This window comes from Adiantum capillus-veneris, chromosome 1, assembly GCF_014529385.1.
Source record: "Adiantum capillus-veneris isolate H3 chromosome 1, ASM1452938v2, whole genome shotgun sequence".
Lineage (NCBI taxonomy): Eukaryota > Viridiplantae > Streptophyta > Polypodiopsida > Polypodiales > Pteridaceae > Adiantum > Adiantum capillus-veneris.
In genome coordinates, this window is record NC_140931.1 from 190,337,773 (window position 1) to 190,360,414 (window position 22,642).

The 22,642-nt window shown below is 44.3% G+C and overlaps 1 protein-coding gene across 5 annotated transcripts in view; it reads left to right on the forward strand.

The window, feature by feature from the left end:
* Nucleotides 1–1,897: 1,897 nt before the first annotated feature.
* LOC147466211 (1,4-alpha-glucan-branching enzyme 2-2, chloroplastic/amyloplastic-like) overlaps nt 1,898–22,642 on the forward strand; it is a 169,406-nt gene continuing 148,661 nt past the window's right edge. For 3 of the 5 annotated variants that reach the window (XM_086524614.1, XM_086524610.1, XM_086524617.1), the window contains exons 1-2: nt 1,898–2,382; nt 2,579–2,681. In XM_086524614.1, the coding sequence (XP_086380740.1) occupies nt 2,314–2,382; nt 2,579–2,681 (172 nt within the window). In that variant the 5' untranslated portion in view covers nt 1,898–2,313. The remainder of the gene's footprint in view (nt 2,383–2,578; nt 2,682–22,642) is intronic. The other 2 variants (XM_086524621.1, XM_086524619.1) reach the window with 2 other exon arrangements.

Genomic DNA, 22,642 nt, shown 5'->3' on the forward strand with positions numbered 1-22,642 from the left:
TCACAAGATTACTTTGGAATCTTTGAGTTAGGAACACCTTTTAATTTTTTTGAAGCCATTGGGAACACCTTTTTATATTAAGTTGTATTTTATTTTAAGCGAACCAATATGAGCCACTTTTTGAAAATAGATAATACAATTCAATATTAAAACCCAACAAAAATTCTATATGATTGTAAGCAGTTATTTAAACTTACTCTTCCTCGTCCCTCCTAAATTAGCAGGCCTTCGTGCCTTTTCACCTTGTTTTGTTATAGCAAGTAAAAACGACCCCCCCCCCCCCCCCCAAAAAAAACACACACACACACACACACCATGGTTACTTTTGCAGCAAGCATAGCCTACGAAATGCCACCACTTTTAGTTTTGCATGGAGCGACCAACATGTAGCCACATTTATTTTTTGCAACAAGCAGAGCCTATATTATTTTGGAGCCATGTGGATAGGTTTAGAGAGCGAGGTATTAAAATTCACTCTAATGCTTCCCATGTAAAAAGCACATACAATCTCTTTAATCTTTTTTTTTGTGTGTGTGTGCAGTACTCGTTAAAATAAATTATCAAAACAGTGCATACAGGGACTCCATGTTCAACATGAGCCATGGAGTCATTCAAAAAGAATTAGAAGAAGTCTTAATAGTCCACGATCGAGGGTTTTACAGGAACCCACAACCCGCCACTCCATTACATCAAGAGACCAGTAAAAGAAACATGGTAGCCACAGGACTCCAAACCCCGGCCACAAAGCTTGGACCTTCCCATATAAAGCCAGCATCACAATAACACAAAACAATACATGACTCACTAGAACCGCTCAACAACATAAGATGGAGAAGAGATTAACGCGCCTAAGGGGGGAGTTGTAGGCTCCATCACCATTCGAGGCTCCATTCAAACAATCCACCCCGAGAGGAGTCGACCCAAGCTAGAGAAGCAAGATCGAAAGCTTTTGGAGGCAAGTCAGGCGCCAGCTTTGAGAACTAAGTCGAGAATAGAAAGCACAAGGCCGCTACAGAACGGGGATCCGCTGCCATCGAAGTCCCATCCCCCCTAAACTTCCATCCCCAAAGGAACTAGGAAATCGATGCAGACCCGAGCCACTGGCCACCTTTCTCCACCAAAGGAGAGGAGAAGGGTGACCACTCCCACAAACAAAAATTTAAGGGGCGCAATAGAGACAAAAAGCGTAAGCGGGAGGAGTAGCGGGCTCCCCCCTCCAAGGCGGAACCCTGTCCCTCCGATCAAAACCAGCTCCGTCCCCTTCCCAATCTAAGAATCGGCAACCATACCAGGCAACCCTTTGAGCTCCCCAACTCTAGACTCCTCACAAGCCAGATGCAACATAGCCACCCATAGTGCCTCTACTCGCACGAACCCTAAGCGTAAGTCCAATCTCTTTAATCTTATGCAAAAGAAATTAATGTGATCAAGCTTTTGCTACATGAGACAGAGATAGATAGATTGCTTTATTGTCCTAAAAAATACGACCTATGGGGCCAAAACGAAGAGATAGATAGATTGGATTGTGTCCGACCAAGATGGGGAGGGAGAGAGAGAGAGAAAGAGAAAGAGGCATGTCTTATCAAGCAATTGCTACATGTCTAGGCTAGTGAGAGAGGAGGGCATGTCTTATCAAGGCTCAAGCTTTTGGAACATGAATGAGAGAGAGAAAGCGGACAATTCCAAGAAGTGTAGGGGAGATTCCATGGGTATAGGCTACAAGAAAAACATAAAAGAGGGGTTGATGTGGCAGCTAAGGAGAAAAAGGAGAGCCACGTGTTTGGTAGGCGAAGGGCTGATTATCTATGCTATGGGTATAGTTCTTTTTGTTTTTGTGGAAAAAAGGATGGAATTGAATCATTTCATGTGTTTTTTTTGTAGGCCAGCCTGCAAAACCCGTGTTTGGGACGTTGGCCACCGTTCGTTTAGCCCGGCATTCGACCTTTTCGTTGTTGTATCATTCGCACTTCAAACTCGCGAGTTGCATGATGCAGAAGAAGAAAAACAGACCCCTCCTGCGTGACCGCTGAGAGAGAGAGAGAGAGAGAGAGAGAGAGAGCAGCATTTCCGCAGGTTAGAAGAAGAATATAGAGGAGGAGAAGGAAAGGCAGCAGCAGCAGGAGCGAAAATATGCGCCTCATGGCTAACAGTGGCAATTGTTTTGAATAAGTGCGCTGCCCGAAGTAGCATCACCTCCACCACGCCAACAAGTTTTGTAGCTGCACATTCCCACCCTCCATCCAGCCATGGCCTGGACTTTTCCCAAAGCGACATCATCTTCCATCTGCGTCTCATCTTCAACACCATTTCAGCATGGTAGCCACAAGTCACCAGTGTTTAAAAAGTCAGACAGAAGTCTTCGAGCTGCAGTCTCTGATATATGTGAGTTATCACCCTCTGCTGATAAATTAAGTTAGTTGGCATTTTCAAGAAAATGTACCCTTTAGTCCAACCACAAGTGTGTTGCTTGCTCTAACGAGCCATGGCTTGGCTTATGTTTGCTGACAACGCTGCTGTATGTGGAGGAAAAGCTTAGATTTAATTTATGAAATAAGTAATTCTTCCTTGCGTCTTGCAGAACTTCAAGTGTGAATTGAATTTTTCAATGGATGACATGTGTTTGGACAAGAACTGTCTTGTCTTCAGCAGCAGGCTCACAATTGAGACTACACAACTGCAATGTAATTGCCTTAAATCTTTGAGAATTTTTATCTCTTGTCCAGCATCAAATTCACCTTGAAATGGGTGATTTTGATCTAGAATCATTTTCAATGTAGGTGCAAATATCTCTGCCCATAGAAAGCAAACTATATGCTAGTCAAATCCCGAATGCAGCAGTGGTGTCTGTTTTTCTTTCCAAGCTTTAGGCCGTGCCCCTTTTTTAATGGCTCACTATCCAATCTTCAAGATTTTCTCTCTCATGAGGTTTAGTATAATCTTGGCTCCACATGTTGAGAATTTTTCTTCATGAAGTTTTTGAATCAAACCACTGCAAACAAAATTCTTAACATTAGAAATAGTCAATGAAGCTGCCAGATTATGCAATGGAAAGCCAAATTTGATCACCCTTGAGGTGGATTCCTTTCCAAAAAAGAAGATCTCTTAGAGAAGTTGGAGGCGTTTCTAAAGCCGTCTGCAGAGAAAGATCATCAAATTGACAATAAAATTCAAAACTCGCTTGGCTTCACAAATATTTTGGAATATGAAAAAATGCTTCTCAACCAAAAACTCTGAAGTTGCGCATAAGAAGGCGATTTTCAAACCTTAACTCTTCGGGCACCTTCTCATCAATAGCCTTATTTGGTGATCTATTGGTGATCATTTATGGTTAAGCCACATCAAACTTTTTGCAAGAACAGAAAGGGTGTTTTAGATTTATGAGAAGGAGCTTTTGGTTCCTCTGTGTTCATGGAAGCATGATTTTTTGGGAGCAGATTTTATGGTTCATTGCAACCAGAAGCCACTAGTGAGGTGGTGAACAATAGAAAACAGACAACCGAACTTGAAAATTGCAATACTTGCACCGTACAAAGCATTGGACTCGAGACAAGTGTAATTTTCCACCCAGATGTACTAGCCCCTAAGTCGGTCGCCCCAAATGGTGCTTCTTTATGTGTTGATGTTCATAGAGTACAAATGCGTGGGAGTCACTATGCAATCCTCTTCCATGTTCTAAAGTGACACTGAGGCCTTACTTATAAAGGCACGCAAAAGGAAAAGCTATAGCCCAGACACGATTGAACTTGAAAATTGCAATACTGGAACTAAAAGGGCACTAGAGTCGAGACATGGCAAAGCTTAGTTCTTTATTCAGATGTACTGGCTCCTAAGTGAAATTCTTACATAGTACTTCTTTATATATTGATGTTCACAACGTACAATTGCCGGGGAGTCACTCTGTAGTTTGCCTCAAAGCAATGATTTCTTAAAGTGACACCCAAGAGCTCACTTCACAATTATATGCGCCTTGTAAGTCAATGCTTTTGATAACTTGGCCGAAAAAGCATGTTCTCTTCCAAGTGCGACATCAACACCATTTTGTGCTGCCACGTCGGTGCTTGGAATTCTTGTGTATTTTTTCGCAGATCTTGCTGTGATTCTGGGGCTGCCGTGCGGAATTGGGATATTTTAGTCTCTTGTCTTTGTTTAACCCTCATGCGATCAATGCTCTATTCGCCCCATTGGAAGTCATTAGGCATTCCCTATGCGGCTGGAGGTACAGACTCCCAGATCGTTCTATGAGGATGGAGTGATTCAAATTGGGGTGGAGATCTGGGTGGACGACGATCAACTACAGGTTACAGCTTTTCTTTCGGCTCATGAGCAATTTCAGGAGCAGCTAGAAACAACCTACAATTGCCTTATCTTCCACAGAGGCAGAGTACCGAGCTGTTTGCAGTGCTACATGTCAGTCAGTGTAGTGTGGATTCGGAGGCTACTTTTGGAGATGGGATTTCCCCAACAAACGACCATCATGTAATTTGACAACAAGAGCTGTATAGCCATTGCGAGAAACCCTGGTGCCCGGACCAAGCTTATAGAGATACAATACCATTTTGTTTGTGAGAAGACCAAGGATGGCTCTATCCCACTAGAGTACATTCCGACGTTAGATAACCGTGCTGATATCTCACCAAACCTCTACCACAGGCAACACTATCCTCTCTCGCTAGCGCCCTTGGACTTGTTTCCCGTCCAAGAGCTGAGAGGGGGTGTTAAGAGTTCAGATTCTAGTCTGGTGGTGGCTCCTGTGTCTCCTAGGAGCAAATTAGGGAGTGAGGGCTGTTTTGTGACTTTGCTCGATCGTATTTGAGGTAGACATACCCGTTCTTGGCGATGCACTCTGTAATGGGGACGGGCACTGCGTGCCAATTGGAAAAGAATAGACTGATTAACTTTAGGCACTTCAAATACCAACTGAATTAAAAAAGATGCACGACACTCGACACATAGTGGTGGAGTTCCACCCCAAGAGAGCACAGGTCCCAAATGTTGGCGCCCCTTTCGGTATTTCTTGATATTTCTTGAACTCAGTATAACGCTGGTACTCCCTCCTCCACACCTTCATGCAAAAGCGTACCAGAGAATGAGCCCTTGGCTCATATTTAAAGGCCCTTGACCTCCTAAAAGCAGTTTACATGAAAAGCTATAAACTCAAAAGCAATTGGTCCAAAAGCTAGCATAAAAAGCTGCCAGCGCAAATTACAAAAATATGTACAGGTTCCACGCGGCAGTGTCTACATGAATCACGGGACTGTCCGTACAGCTTGCCATGTCAGCATGTCGGCGCGTTTTGTGGGAGTTTCGTACAATAGCCACGTCATCAACTTTTTCGCCTTTATTTTATGCTTTAGGTTCCCTGGGCCCCATCGGACGGGGTCCCATAAGTTGGTGGGGCTCTTCTTTAAAAATAGGCCACTCATCAAGACTTTGCAAGTTGGTAAAACCTTGTCTCTTGCTTCTTCTTCTTTTGCTTCTACTTCTTCTACTTCTAGGGTTTATGCCCCTTGGTTGGGATCTGCAGGTTGGCTCTGTTCTTCAATGGCTTGACACGGCACGATTTAAAAGTTTGGTAAAACTTTATCTGCCTCTTTCACTAAGGTTTTCACCCCTCTGTGTCTAGAGTCCATTCTTTAGGTCATGTCACGTCATCACTTTGTGACACAAACCCCCAATACTCGTGAAAGTCAACCTCAAAGGCCTCGTCAATGAGACCCTATTACAAGAAGGCCGATGCTTTGAATGCTTTCAGACAGGGCATAATTACCTTTCATGTTCTCAAAGAACAAACACATCCTGAGAGCAACCTCCCCTTTGAGAGCAGATAGAACTGCAGGACCACCTTCGCCTAAGAGAGCTAGACCTTCCATTGGGGTTGTACCTGACATTTATGGCATTAATCTTGAAGTTTTAATGATTAGTGCAGAGCATATGGAAATCAACAGCCTAAAAGTTCTAATCTTCTTTGATGCGGGAGTTACCGAGAATTTCATCCATTTTGACTTCCTCAAGGAGATTGATTTTGGCTATGATTCGGAGGGTGGAGAACTTGAAGCCGAGCTAGCCACTGGGTAAACTTAGAAGATATCCTTGGATGGTCATTGGAAGAGCACCAATGAGAGGTACCTCCAAGGAAAGGCAGATTTTTCGCATCATGAAGTTGGGCAATTGCAACTCTCTCTCGAGCATGCCTTGGCACGACAAGAATGACGCGACACTCGAGATCCGGAATTGTATGATTACCTTGATATAGAAGAACAAGCCAATCGTCCTCAAAGTTTGACTGTCCGAACAAAACCTCGAATGAATTTTCTAATTGCTTTGTATTTAGATACTTTTTGAACTTTGTTTGAGAAAATATTGTTTGGAATTTGTTTAAAATGGATTTTATCTGTTTTAAACTTGTCTTGGTGCCGATTTGACTATTGTTTGATTCTGATTTTGATGCTACTCTCAATGGTTTGTAAATTACTCCTGGGAGGAGTGTTCATGATTGTTGGAAAACCTTTGAACGACGTAGACCGGGTGTTTGGGTAGCGTTTGGTTGTATGCTGGATTCGGAACGATGTAGACCGGGTGTCTGGGGAGTGTTTAGTTGAATGTTGGGAACCTCTAAGCGATGCAGGGTGCGGTCTCGGAAGCGTTGGTTGTATCGGTCCTCTAAGCTCATGGCCCGAACCTTTTTAGGTTATTTGCGGGGGGAGTGAGGAGGTAGTCGTTGAGTAGCTTCATGCCTAAACACACCCGTTACAGATCAACGCAGTTTGGGTGTGATGGGTAATTTTGCTACGCCGAAATATCAAGAGCTTTGATATGGAATGAGAAAACCGAATGATCCTTGGAACGACTCTCATATATTTTTGAGCTAACTTGAGATGTTTTGCAAATGTAATTGCGGACGATTACTCTTCTTTAAAGAAGGGGTAATGTCACAAACTGCTGACGTGTCAAGGTAGTGAAGACCCAGTGGGTTAGGGCTTCTCGCAACACGGACTTAATAGAGAGTAAAAAAGTTGTGCTTGCTAGTTCTTTGCTCAAGGACACATCATTTCTTTGGTGGCAACGAGGGTTGCTGACTACGCTTGGATGGTCACGACTCTTTGCTCAAGAGACTTACCTCTTTTCCAAAAGCCACACTCCTTTGACGACTGGTCACACGCCTTCGCTCTACGGTTGCGACTCTTCGTCCAATGGTTGCAACTCTTAGCCGAAAGGATGTGTCTTTACGTCTAAAGTCGCGTCTCTTCACCATGAGACGTGTCTTTTCATTTGTGTCTCTTCGTCTCCTATATAAGGACCCTATTGTACTCAGTTTTCAAGCATTCATTCAATCAATCAAACACACATTCAGTCTCTTGAGTCTCAGTTTGATCTTAAGTATGAAGTTTTAAGTCTTAATTATAGGATTAGCACCACTAATCCTCACACATCACATATCTAGCACTTGCACAAAGACGACAATCACTGAACATTGAAATCACATTCACATCACTACTTCCATTGAGATCTTGGATGAGAATCATGGTCTACGACAACATATTTAGCAATCACATCTAGATCTGTCAGTGATCTCTACAGATGTCTCGATTGACTAAATCTTGTTACTATCATGTCCATCTCATTTCTCCGGAAAAGCAAGACCAAAATGCTAGAATCATTTCGTCTTTCAAACATGCGTTTACACTACTCACATGAAATAGCACATGTAACAGATTCATTTCGGGAATTCCGAGTTTGAAGTACTTCTTTCATAAAGTCATCCAACAGAATTCTGTTACCCCCATGCGTGAGACTTCATTCCATCTAGGTAATCTGTGACAAAGGAGCGGAGTAACTCCCCTCTTGTGCAGTCCCGTTTGCACTAGATTCAACCCGCTGATCTTCGGGATCTCTCGGAATAGTCGAAGCTAGAGCAAAAGCCCCAAGGTAAAGTTTCAATATCCAAGGAGTATCTGCTAGGTCTCCCTCCTCCATCCACTTTGCATCCAATGCCGGATAGTTCTCGACTAAGAACCGCCGTTCACTTTACCTTTCACTTTCCTTTCTTTGTGAGCCAGTTCTGTTCCGGAACGAGAATCTTCTCGTTCTCTTCCACTTTAGGTTGCTCCTCAGGCTCCTTGTCTAGTGTCACCTAACCTTTGAAAGGTTTTCAAAAGACTCACATGAAAAGCAATGTGAATCTTCTATGTTTTTGGCAACTTCAATGTGAAGGATACATCATTGATCCTGGTAAGGGCCATAGTATCGCATTCTTAGCTTTGGAAAAAGCCGCTCTTTGCCCTTCCGTTTCCGTAGGCGTGCCTTCTCAAACCCTAAGAGTACGCAGTCATCTTCCTTCAATTGCAAGTCGCGTCCATGCTTGTCCGCTGCCTTCTTATGCCTTGCGTGAGACTTCTCAAGAGCCTCGCGCACCAGTATCCAGATGTGGATCATACTGATTTGCTTCAAAAAAATCTTATCTAGGGTGCCTAGAATAGGTGGAACCTTCTCAGCACCCTCGATGATCTCAAATGGCGCCTTCCCTGTATGCACTACTGTGTTGTTGTAGGCAAAGTCCACCATGGGAAAATTCTTGTCCCATTGAGCCTTTTGATGCAGAATATAGGACTCAACAAGTCCCAAACTATTGAATTGGCTATCTCAGATTGCCCGTCTGTCGAGAACTGCAACCTCGTGCCAATGTTCTCCTAGCTTTCCCTCCAAAGCAAACTAGTGAATCGTGGATCCTTGTCCGAAACAATGGACTCAAGCATACCATGTAATTGGAAAATCCGTCAAAAAAACAATTTAGCCAAATGATTGGGCTTAACTGTCTTCTTGACCAAAAAAAAAGAGCTTGCTATCGATGATTGTTCAAATGTCATCATTATACTCGGAGTCTTGGGAAGATAAAAAATGAAATCTATTGCTGTACTTTCCCATGCTTGGCTAGGAACTGATAAAGGTTGCAAAAGACCTGTTGCCTTATGCCTGTCAAACTTGACCTTTTGGCATATCAAACAAACTCGTCCATATCCTTTTTGATCCTCGGACCGTAGAAGAACCGTTGCACACCTGTCACTGGTGGTTTCTATGTTGCGATGACCTGAAAAAAGGTGGACAGTGGCATTTTGTTAAATAGCCTTCCATGAGTGGATAGCCCGCAATCGGTTAAAGATGTTTTCAAAATTTGGATCTGTGGCGCACTAATCTACGGTATCCTCGAAGTTGTGGTAATGAATTGCCTAAATAGCCAAAACCTAAGACAGTGCATTTGCCACCACACTCTTTTGTCCCGGATCATGCACAATTTGAAAGTGAAATTGTGACCAAGTGTTTGCCCACTGCATTTGCTTTCCCGAAAGCTGTTTTGGAGACAAGAAATAGTGCCAACTTTGATAATCAGTGAACACTGCCAATTAGGTTCCAAGTAGAAAGTTTCGCCACACTGAGTAAGAGCATGAATGATTGCCAAAAGCTCCTTCTCATAAATCTCTGCAACCTGTTCTGGTATGGAAAACGTTCGGCTCTCATAAGCTCAGACTGCGACCCCAATGTACCTCAAATGGCTTTTGCAAGACTGGCAAAGCCAATACTGGGCAAGTCGTCGACTTCTCCTTGAGAGTCTTGAAGGTCGCAATCTTAGATGGTCCCCTAAGTGAAAGAAACCCCTTTCTCCGTCAAAGCATGTAGAGGAGAAGCATTGTAACAGACTTGGACACTCCAAGTCAAGAATCTACCGCGATAGCACCAAATAACCACTTCAAAACAGTTCTCAGTTCACAATTAATTCGACACTGGCCCAACGGAGTCCCGTGCCTAGAGATATTGGCCCCAAAGACTGGCGCCCCTTTCGGTATTTCTTTTTGTATTAATCTGAGTTTAAAGTACAAGAGTGCGGGCATGCGCTCACACTCAGACTCTGTGTCCAGATGCTCTGAGTTGTGAGAGGCCTGCTCACGTATTTAAAGAGTACAAGGGATGCCAAAAGCAGAGCCCCAAAAGCTTCTTTTTAAAAGCTGCCTCTAAAGGCTTTCAAAATAAAGCACCTTAAAGAATTAAGGCTCTTTCTCTCTCTCCAGCTTATGTAAAATAAAGCAAATTCTCTCTTGTAGAATTGCGTAGCAAAAAGCAAAAAGGCTTCTCTCTTTGCCATGGCGTAGCCAAAAAGCATCGCCCAAAAGCTGTCCTTGCACTGTCGTACAATGCTGCCACGTTAGCAGTATGGAATTCCGCAATCTGCACCGCGTTTTGCGTTGGTGTCCGTACAACTTGCCATGTGTCCATGCGGGTTCTCTGCAGCCAGCCAGCCACGTCACCATCTGTGTGCTGGGCAGCCACGTCATCATCGGCCAACATAGTGTGTATGTGTGTTAGGGTTTGCCACGTCACCATTTTGTGACATACCCCCCTCTCGAAAGCATTGTAATTGTCCTCGATTACGCCTGCAAAACAGACAGAAGCCATCAATTGCCTTAGCAGACACTGACTGTTAGTACCTACGCACTAGGAACACACATCTAGCACATGTACCAATCGACAGTCACATCACACCATAGTTACCCGGAACGGGAACGGGAGGGGTAGGAACTGCCCCCAAATCTGCCTTCAAACCTGCCCTCAAATTGCACCAAATATGTTCTCCAAACAACCCCAAATCTGCCCCCAAATGCCTACTTTTGCCCGTTCCGTCCCGCTTTCCGGCGTTCCGCCTCATGTTCCCCCCGTTCCGGAACACCTTTCCGGTTACACTCCGTTCCGGAACGGCGTCCTATTCCTGACTCCATTTTGGGAACGGGACTTGTCCCGAACGCCGTTTTGGAACGTTTGGGCTGTGTTCCGCTCATTCCTTGTTACACTGCATCACACGAAATCACATGACATCACTTGACGTCATAGGACATCACATGACATTCAACATTCATTCGGATCTTAGATCATGATTTATTAGCAATGCAGTTAGCAATCGCATCTAGATCCACTCAGGAATCTCATAGATGCCCGATTGACTAACCCCTATTGCAACCATGTCTATTCGAGATCAATTAGACCAAAATGCTACAGTCATTTCATCTATCTGTTCCTGCACTTAAAAACAAGTCAAGAACAAATCAGTTTCATATTTAGGAATTCCATTTCATAAAGTCATACAGCAGAATACTGTCAGCTCTCAGTATCCTTGAAGCTCAAAGAGACATCAGTGACTCTAGTATTCTAAAAATCAAGGCATCTGTTGACAAAGGAGCGGAGTCACTCCCCTCTTGTGCATCCCACTGCACCAGATCTGCGGCCAAGCTGAATTCTGGGTTCCATTTGGAATAGACTATGCTAAACCAAAAGCTTCAAGGTAAAGGTTCACAATCTGAGTGGTATCTGCTAGGTCCTCCTCCTCCATCCACTTCATATCCAATGCAGGATAGTTCTTGAACTTAACCAAGAACCACCTTCTTACTTTACCCTTATCCTTTGTGTCCTTATGTGCCAAAATCTGTTGAAGAACAAGGATCTCCTCGTTTTCCTCCACTTCGGGTTGCTCATTTGGCTCCCCATCTTCGGGTACATCACCTTTAAAAGGTTTCAAGAGACTCACATGAAATACATTATGAATCCTCCAAGTGTCGGACAGTTTCAGTCGGAAGGAGACATCATTGATCTTTTTGGAGATCTGGAAAGGTCCATAGTATCTCATACTAAGCTTTGGAAAAAGCCTCTCCTTTCCTTTTTTCTTTCTCAGGCGTGCCTTCTCAAAACGTAAGAGCACCCAATCATTCTCCTTCAATTCCAAATCGTGATGATGGCGATCCGTTGCCTTTTTCTGTCGTTCTTGAGATTTGTGCAAAGCCTCGCGGACCTTGGCAAAAGCTGTGTCTAAGTCATGCGTATACTTATCAGCTTCAAAAATCTTATCTTTCGTGCTCAGGAAGGGTGGAACCTTCGCATCATCTTCAATAATCTCAAATGGCGCCTTCCTTGTCATAGAGTGTATCGTGTTATTGTAGGCAAATTCCACCAAAGGTAGATACTTTCCCAAGAGTCTTCTGATCCAAGATGTAAGACTTCAGTAAATCTAAAACCACTGAATTGGCAATCTCAGATTGCCCGTCAGTCTGCGGGTGGAAAGATGACGAGAATTGCAACCGCGTGCCAATGTTCTCCCAAATTGCCTTCCAAAACAAACTCGTAAATCTGGGGTCTCTGTCGGAGACAATTGTCTCAGGCATGCCATGTAATCTGAAAATCTGGGCCACAAATAGTCTCGCTAAATGATACGGCTTGACTGTTTTCTTCACTGGAATGAAATGAGCCTGCTTGCTAAATCTGTCAATAACAGTCCAGATACCATCATGACCACTCTGTGTTCTCGGGAGATCAAAAATAAAATCCTTTGCAATACTTTCCCAGGGGCGGGTGGGTATGGGCAAAGCTGTAACAATCCCTGTGCTTTATGCCTATCAAACTTGACCTTCTGGCATACCAAGCAACTGCGCACAAACTCGTCCACATCCTTCTTGAGTCTCGGCCAAAAGAAATATCTCTCTACCCCTTTCGTGGTGGTAGCAATGCCGCGATGACCTGTAAAAGGTGGACAGTGGCATTCTGTCAAAACCTTTTCCCTCAACGGTTGTGTAACGCACAACATGGTTTTTCTCATCAAGTAGCCATTCCGAATGGAATATCCCGCTACTGTCTCCCCATCCTGTATTCGTGTCAAAATGTTTGCAAAATCCGTATCTGTGGCATACTGGTTGATGATGTATCGCGGAAATAGCCAGAACCAACGGCTTCCGAGACAAAGCATCTGCCGTCCCTGCACGTGGACAATCTGGAAGTGAAACTGTGACAAGATGTTTGCCCACCGCATCTGCTTTTCCGATAGCTGCTTCTGTGACAAGAAGTAGCGTAAACTATGATGGTCTGTAAAGACAGTAAAATCCGCTCCGAGTAGGTAATGCCGCCACTGAGTAAGAGCATGGATAACCGCCAAAAGCTCTCTCTCATAAATCTGTGCTGTCAATTCCGGCCTTGAGAACAATCGGCTCTCGTAAGCAATGACACGGCCTTCTTGCATTAAGACCGCACCTAGACAACAACCACAAGCATCACAATATACTTCAAATGACTTTTGCAAGTCCGACAAAGTCAAAACTGGTCCCGTAGTCAATTTCTCTTTCAAAGACTGAAAGGCAGTCACCTTTGTGGGTCCCCACAAGAAAGGGACTCCTTTTTGAGTCAAGATATGCAAAGGGGAAGCAACCTCTGCAAACTTTTGAATGAACCGCCTGTAGTACGAACACAGTCTCAAGAAGCTTCTAACTTCATGGACATTCCTCAAATCGGGCCAATCACGGATAATCTCTATCTTGGCCGGATCCATTTGCACTCCTGCTGCTTACACAATGTGTCCCAAAAGGTGTATCTCTGGTAGGAAAAATTCACTTTTCTTTGCATAATCACTAACTTGTGATCTCGTAATGCCTAAAAGACCTGAAGCAGGTGATCTCTATGTTCTGCCTCATTCTTGGAGAAAACAACGATATCATCGAAGAAAGTGCCAACAAATAGCCTGTACTCTCGAAAATCTTGTCCATCATCCGGTTAAATGTCGCAGGAGCAGTGGTTAAGCCAAAGGGCATCACCAAAAACTTAAATAACCCAAAAGTCGTCCAAAAAGCTGTCTTGTAGACGTCTCCTGGCACGATTCGGATCTGATGATATTCACTCTTCAAATCAATCCTACTAAAGCACGAGGATCCCTGGAATCTGTCGAGTATATCATTGATCTCAGGAATCGAAAATCTGTTCTTGATGGTGATTTTGTTGAGAGCTCTTTAATCGATGCACATTCTACAAGATCCGTCTTTTTTCAAAACCAACAACACTGGAGAGCAATACGGTGAAGTACTAGGCTGGACAAGACCCTTTTCCAAGAGGTCTTTCACTTGGTTCATAATCTCTTCGTTCTATGCTCGGCGCACACGGTAAGGTGGCCGGTTCGGTGGTGTGCTTCCAGGTATCAGATCAATTGTATGATCTTCAGGACGAGCGGGTGGTAACTCGCCTGGCAGCCCTCTGAGAAGCAATCGGCATGAGAGTGGAGAAAATCTTAGCGTTCTTTATCAAGTTCAGACATATTTGTCCTATCGTCATCACTCAACTCTTTCATAAAGATCGAGTAAACAAACAGACTGGATTTCATAAGTTTGGAAATGGCCGAAGCCGATACAATAGGGACATACTTGCCCTTAAGTTTAATATCAAGTACAATTGTTCTGCCCTTCTTTGTAGTCAATGTCACTCTCCTCGCTCGATAGTTGACCACGGCGGCGTTCTTGTGGTACCAGGGAATTCCCAAGAGGACATCACAACCTTCCAGAGGCATTATGTAAAAGTCCTCATGCGCCAAATACCCCTGACAATGCAACCGAAGTTTGCCAATGACAGGTGTAATGGCTACGTCCATGTCGGGTGCTGCTAGAACTACCTCTGCAAGTGGTCCCATGCGATCGGGAGTGATCTCGAGCCGCGCCGCCAATTCCGGTGAAATGAAGTTGGCCTTGGCTCCTCCATCAAAGAAGATTAGGGCTTCTTGGTCTTTCACTTTGCCCCAAGCTTGGCAAAGTTCTGTACTCTCGTCCACCGTGCTAGGATCGGTACCCACGCAATCTGTAACCAATCCTGTTTTCATCTTGCCTTTTCGTCCACGTTCCTCAGCTGCTCTGGAACTCTCAGGCCTTTCGTCGTCCTTGTCGTTCTGTTCTTTCTGTGCTTTTTTAAGGCACTTTGCGGAGATATGTCCAGTTTCCCTGCATCCAAAGCACTTCTCTTCTCTAATGAAGCGAGCTCTCTCCTGAGGGGTAAGCTTGGGTCGTGCAGCTTTCTTTTCTGGGTTGCTCTTCCTCTTTCTACTTTCATTTTGCGAAGTTTGTTCAGCTCTTTGTGTCATGATCCATCGGTGGGGTAGGTCAGATTGCCAGAGTGAATGGCAAAACCCCGTTTCGCATGACTCATCAACTCCTGAATGGAAGCTGACTTCTGTTCCAAGCAGTGGTCTCGGATCTTTGTAGGTAGACCCAAGGTAAACCGCTCAATCTGTTCCTTGAACGAGATCTTCTTAAATGAAGAGGCGGGTAGAAAAGAGCTCTAGAATCTCTTGCAATAAGCGTCCACTGATCCTTCTTGGTCATCCGAAGATGGTTCCAAGCAGTTCGTATATCGCGTTCATACTCTCGAGTCGGCCAAGAAGAAATAAAAAGCCTCTTGAATTTCAGCCATTTAACTGTCGCAGTCTTGTTTAATAGAAGCGTGGACCACCAAGTTCGAGCATTCCCCTCAAAGTAAGAGGCAGCTCTCCGAATCTTAGAGTGCTTTGAGTAACGCCCTCTCGCGAAAGCGATGTCAAACTGTTGTACAAAAGACAAAGCCTTCGAAGCATCTCTATAACTAGAAAACGTGTCAAATTTAATTGACTGTTCACCTTTCTTAAACTCTCAGACTTTCTTGCTTGTCTTCCAGAAAGTCATACTGGGTGGCTTTGTAAAAATTCTTCTTCTTTGCATAAAGTTGCTGTCATTAGAGTCCGAACCGTCTGTAGACGAGTCCTCTGTAGAACTGTCAATCACGGGGCGAGATTTAAGCTTCTTTGCCTTTTTCTTGCCCTTTCCGAAGCGTTGCTTTTTGCTTCGCTTTTTGCCTTTTCTGTCTTCTTCGCTCGAGTCAAATGAGCGAGAAGAACTGTCAAAAGAAGAAGAAGAACTGGGTACTCCTTCAAACCGAACACGCTTCTGCTTTCTTGCCTTTTCAAAAGTAGACTGATGACCCAAATAACCCGGGAAGTCAGTGCCTTTCTTTTGCTTTTTGTCGTGCTTTTTGGCTTTGTTCTGCGCGTCAAAAAGCTGGGCAATTCGTGCATCAACCACCTCTTCTAATTCCTTCTTTGTATACTTCTTGGGAGTAGGAGGTTACTTGAGAGCAGGTTTTCGGGGTGGTTTTGTGGTCTTTTGCCACTGCGTGTGCACCTCCTTGAAAGAAGTCTCGCTCATATATTTTGCAAATTTTGGATCCTTCGCAAAATTAAGCATCATCTTTGTTGTGTCGCCAATCAATCGTTGACGCTCCATCTCTCGACGCTCCACCTGAGTAGGCCGAGGCGGGCAATACTCTTTGCCTGAATCTTCGTTGTGATCCCTTCCCGCATCTCCGGATGCAGAGGGAGTCGACTGATCTTTGCCTGAAGCCATAGGTGCCGCGGAAAAAAATTTAGGGATCCGATTTCTCATTGAAGAGAAATCGGCCATGCTGTGATACCACTGTAACAGACTTGGACTCTCCAAGTCAAGAATCTACCGCGACAACACCAAATAACCACTTCAAAATAGTTCACAGTTCACAATTAATTCGACACTGGCCCGACGGAGTTCCGTGCCTAGAGATATTGGCCCCATAGACTGGCGCCCCTTTCGTTATTTCTTTTTGTATTAATCTGAGTTCAAAGTACAAGAGTGCGGGCAAGCACTCACACTCATAGACTCTGCGTCCAGATGCGCTGAGTTGTGAGAGGCATGCTCACGTATTTAAAGAGTACAAGGGATGCCAAAAGCAGAGCCCCAAAAGCTTCTTTTTAAAAGCTGCCCATAAAAACTGCCTCTAAAGGCTTTAAAAATAAAGCACCTTAAAGAATTAAGGCTCTTTCTCTCTCTCCAGCTTACGTAAAATAAAGCAAATTCTCTCTCTTGAAGAATTGCGTAGCAAAAAGCAAAAAGGCTTCTCTCTCTGCCATGGCGTAACCAAAAAGCATCGCCCAAAAGCTGTCCCTGAACTGCCATAGAACGCTGCCATGTTAGTAGTACGGAATTCCGCAATCTGCGCCGTGTTTTGCGCTGGCTTTCGTACAGCTTGCCACGTGTCCATGCAGGTTCTCTGTAGCCAGCCAACCACGTCACCATCTGTGTGCTGGGCAGCCACGTCATCATCGGCCAATAGAGAGTATGTCTGTGTGTTAGGGTTTGCTATGTCACCATTGTGACAAGCATCTCCACAAATCTTCGAATGAACCATCGGTAATAAGAGCAAAAAACTTCGGACATTCTTCAAATCAGACTAATCTCTGGTGGTCTCCATCTTGGCCTGGTCCATCTTGACACCCTCCGCAGAGATGATGTGTCCCAATAAGCGGATTTGAGGTAAGAAAAACTCGCTCTTCTTCTCCTACACCACCAACCGATGTTGCTTCATTGCTTGGAAAAACTTCTAACAGATTGTGTATGTGCTTTGCCTCATTCTTGGAGAAGACAATGATGTCCAAAAAAAAGGTGCCCACAAATGACCTGTACTCTCTGAAAAATCCTATCCATCATCTTGTTAAACATTGCTGGAGTATTTGGATGGCATCACCAAATACTTGTACAAGCCAAGAGACGTCTTGGATGTCGTCTTATAGACTTCCCTAGGAGCAAGTTTGGATTTGACGATAATCACTCTTCAGGTCAATTCTACTAAAGCAAGTAGAACCGTGAAGTCTGTCTAGTATATTATCGATCCTCAGAATAGGGCATCTGTTCTTGATGGTGATTTTGTTGAGAGCTTTAAAGTTGATGCACATTCTCCAAGATCCTTCTTTCTTTTAGAATTGGCAGCATTGGCGAACAATAAGGTGATGTACAGGGCGGAACGAGACCCTACTCTAGAAGCTCTTTCATTGGGTTCATACTTTTAAGTTTTCCTCTTTCTCCTCTGATGACCTTGCATCAGATTCCCTTAGTTCATCAGAACCCTCGGATGCTCCGGAATCCTGTGATGATCCGTCATCCGGCTCCTCTAATTCATTCTCTTTATTGGAAGACTCTTACCCTGATGAGGTGGATATTGTCCTGTCCATAGGATAAGTCAAAAGAGCCGGCTTGCATTTTAAATCGTTGCTTAGCATGTCCCATAAGTTTTTGAATAGAGTCAGATTTCAGCAGTGCTGCTAGGTCCATATGAAACTTACGTGGGAAACGAGGTTTCGTAGGTATGAAACGGGTTTGAAATATCTTTTGAAACGTAACAAACGCGACATCTAAAAAACACAAAAATAGGTTAAAATATTTGCATACAATACAAAGGGGTTTTATTTCATACATGAAAAAAAGTAAAAGATTTTACAATTGCTTGGGAGAGTGTAAATAGAGAGAGTGAAATTCTCTTTGTTTGAATTTCAAAAGATTTTTTTGAAGCCCTTTGGAGAAAGTGCCAAAAGGCTTGCATAACCAGCAAAAGAAGAGGTGGAGATGAATTGACTTCGAGGATGTGCGCAACTCTACAAGCTGGCCTGCAATGGGCTCGGGGTGGGTCCGTGGACAAGACGACAGCTTGTTGGCATTGTGCGTGATGTTTGCCTAATTGGCGTTTTTCCGCATTTTAAAACGTTGTCAGCAGGCACTCAAAAGATAAAGCGAGGTCCAGGGAGAGGGATGCTTGTTGGCAGGCGACATCTCAAATCGTTGTAGAGAGGTAGGAGGTTGATGTCAGAGGGTGGCCTTGAGCCGACATTTCAAAAATCCATAGGTGGTCGAGGGTCAAGTGCTGCCACCAAGGCTTGGACGCAAGCATACATCTCAAAATGTAGGCCGGGGGGGGGGGGGGGGGGGGGGGGGGGGGGGGGGGTGCCGGTGCCGTCGATACCAAGGTGCCGCCTGCTGCAGCGTTCTAAAACATTAGTGATGGGAGGTTCTCCTGTGCCGAACACTAGCGAGGGGTTGCACTCTGAGAGCAACCCCGTGCGCCACATTATTGAGGTATAGATTATATAGAACTGGGGGCTGCCACTCTACTAGCGTGCTTACGTTAGTCTAAGTGCAGTTCTTGTAATCCCAATGTTTAGCATAAACAACAAAAGATGAGTGTGTCAAAATAAGAACGATGTGACTCTCCCAAACGATTGGGCACAGATTTTCACAATAGAAACCCTTTTCAAGTAATTAAAGAAACGTTTTGAAATGTTTCATAAGTTCCATGAGGGTATGAATCGTGTTTCTATGCAACATTGGATTTCAGTTTTAGACAATGCTCTCGAATCTCGTTTGGCAAACCACAACAAAACCGCTCAATTTGGTCTCTTAAAGTAATCTTCCAAAACGAAGACACTGGTAAATAAGTATCCCAAAACCTTTGGCGATAGTCATCCAATGTATCTTTCTTAATCATTCTCAAATGATGCCAAGTTGTAATGACATCTTTTTCATATTCGAATGATATCCAAGTTGACGTGAAAATTCTCTTGAATTTTACCCACGTCGCAGGTGCTTCTCTACGAAACAACAGAGTAGACCACCATGTGTATGCAATTCCTTTCAAGTAAGATGCCGCCCTTCGCACCTTGGAGTGTTCTGTGAACCAACTCCTATGAAGACCACATCAAACTGTTGTACAAACTCAAGGGTTCGAAGGGTATCCTGGTGTCCTGAAAACGTCTCAAACCTGACGGCCTGACCCCCTTCCTTGAACTCCTTGGTCTTCTTGCTCATTTGCTCTCTGTCAAAGAGGACGAGCTCTCCTCTTCTGAACTGCTAGTGGCTTTCCATGCCTTCTAGACTTTTTCTGCTTTTCTTGCTTTTTCTCCGCTTCTTCCCCCTTTTCTCATCCTCTTTGGAACTAGAGGACGATGAAGTGTCGGAACTCTCTGAAGACAGAAAATCTGAGTCATCCTTTGAACGAGTACGCTTCTTGGATCTGCTTGCCACCTCGAAACTTGACTTCCGGCCCAAATAATCGGGGAAATCCACCGATTTCCTCTTCTTCCGAGAGTGCTTTAAGCCTTTCATTATTTGGTTCATCTTCTTGTGAAGAGCTCTGACTAGCTCTTTCTGCGAGTACAATTTTCACTTTTCTGGACTTGGCTTTTCTTTTAGCTTTCTTCCCGACATGGGAGGAGAATCAATGGGCTCTCGCCATCTCGAGTGAATCTCATCAAACGTGTAAGTCTTCAGGTGTTTTGCGAATCTCAGGTCTCTCGAATACTTCATCAATCTTTTCACACATGTGTCAACCTACAGTTGACGTTCGTACTCCGCTTTGGCAAACCTCCATGCCAAAATTTTACCCAATTCTTGATTCTTTTCTTCAATTTCCGCGCCGGGTTTCAACTTTTTTTGCCTTCCCATCGAGAGGTGTTATCTCTATCAGATTCTGCGCGAAAGCCCATGTGTACTCTTGGGTTCTTTATGGCTTATGCCCTTTAAGACAGAGCGATGAAGACGGGAGCGCGCCCGATGCGCAATGGAAGAAGGGTGGGTGGAAGTGGCTAATATGTCCGGGGTCGAAACACGAAGGTTCTTTCACAAAAAACCTGCGTGTGCTGCAAAAGGGATCGGATCCTCAGTAGAAGAAGAATCTTTTTGAGCTCTAATACCATTGTAAAAGGCTTGGACACTCCGAGCGAGAAATCAGTAGCAACACACAAACAAAAACTTCGAAATTATTGAACGTTAAGAGAGAGAGAGAGAGAGAGAGAGAGAGAGAGAGAGGTGCAACGGAATGAATGTTTGCGCTTTGCTCAAGATGAGTGCTCCGAACTGTGCTCAAGGTTCCTTTTGTTCTTATGGAAGGTAGAGCCTTCCGTTCTTAATGAGAGAATGCTATGATCACAAACAAAGTGAATGGACACTGTGCGTGCAAGTGTATGAGACTGAGAGATAGAGAGAGAAGAGAGATACGACACCAGAGACGTTGTAAAACCCTCCTCCGAAGGCCCCACTCGTCGGCGAGAGTGGTCTACTATTGATTGCACAAACTGGTACAATGGGAATGCATGTGACTGATGCAAGTCTAGGCTATGTCGACGACGACGACGGGGATGATAGCACCGACCTAAGGGCTGAAATCTGCAATCTTTTATCTGCTGCCAAAAACGCTAATGGGCTGAAATCTGAGACTGCTTCTACTGCTGTCCCAAAACGCTAATGGCTGAATTCTGCTGTGGCGGAAAAACGCTGATTCGGCTTGTCGAAAAACGCTGATTTCCTGCGGGTCTTTATGGCTGAAAAGTGCACTTCTTGTTGGCTGAAAACTGATGGTCTTTAGGTTGAATCTGCTACTGTTTTAGGGCTGAATCTGCAGGTTCCTTATTGCTGAAAATTGCCATGTCTAACTGCTGCAAATCTGGAAACGCTAAGCATTATCCAGGGCTGCAATCTGGAAACGCTAGGTCTGGGGGTGTGTGGGCGATGATCTCCTGATGCAAAAACGCCAAGGACTGGGACTTGGTGGCGATGATGCAAATGCTAGATGATCTGTTGCAAAAATGCCAAGGCTTGTCTGCTGCAGAAAACACTAGCTTGGTCTTGATTGGCTGGAAACGCTATGGGATCTTGCCGGTCTTGCTGAGTAGGTGCCTGTTGAGCTTGGCTCTTGTTGCCTCTTCTGCCAGAAAGTGCTAGCTCTGGTTTGCTTATATACAAACTTAGCAAAATTGCCCTACCTACTTTCCAACAAAAGTCACTTAAAAATAATAAGTGAAAAATGTCAAAAATAGGGAAAATAGGCTAAATGCACTGGAAAATTCCCCTCAAGGATTCTGATGGGAATGCTTATGCTCATGCTGTGTGCAGCCAGAGGATATGCATCTAAACTAAGTGTCTCGGCATGCACGGTCTGCGAACAGACTCACAAAAGTGCCAGATCACTTCTAAATCTAGATTGACTGGACTTGTCCATGGACTGTAGCTTGTCCACGGACACATAGGGTTGGATGTGTCACGTGACATCCCCTCCTTTTCAAAGTGAGGTACTGGTACCGAACTGTATGGCGTCGAGGGAGATCGCCAATAATATCTGGAATCTTGGAAGGGACTCTTCGCTAGTCCACTCTGATGTGTGGGTCGTGCGATACTCGAACTTCATAAAGGTCTGCAACGCTTGCTTCTTTGGGCCGCGCCGAAAGTGACAAAAAGTCTTCTGAGGCTCCTTCGATGCTTCAACTTCATCTAGAGTCATGCTTCTTTCTCCTTCAAGAATCTCCATGGCTGAAAATTCCTGAAACCATTTCCAACTGAACATACCTATTCCATGTAAAGTGACTGGAAAAAATCTTGTCGTCCTAATAGAATGTGCATTGTAGATGAACAAAGAGACGGAGTGCCAAACCGTTCACCACACACACGCAAACAATGAGATCGAATCTTGTCTTGCTGATCTTAATCAATCAACTGTGGCAATTCACAACGGAATTGCCCATGCTTGGTGCTTATACTTTCTTGTGCTCTTTCTACAACTGTGTCGTGCCAAGGAAGAGACATGGAATGTGACTTCCTTGAATGCATACTTTGCAGCTTTTCATGAACAATCCGCATACATCCGTGCTCATTCATGAGTGAAACATGCTCAACGTACAATATGTCATGCCTAGGAAAAGGGATCACATAAAGACACTGACTAAAATACAGGAAACGATCACGAATGAAACACTCGAACAATGTGTGCGTATCAATCATGCGAACACATAATACTTCCTGTAAGGGTCCTTTGGACCTAGGCTCGAGAGCCAAGATCGGTTCTCTCTGAAGGGGTGCTTTGGACCTAGGATCGAGAGCCAAGATCGATCCTTCGTGATTGATCGGATATGCAACGAGATTAGCTTCGCTAGAAAAAGCATTCACTAACTCATCCTTCTTGTGAACAACCACATCTT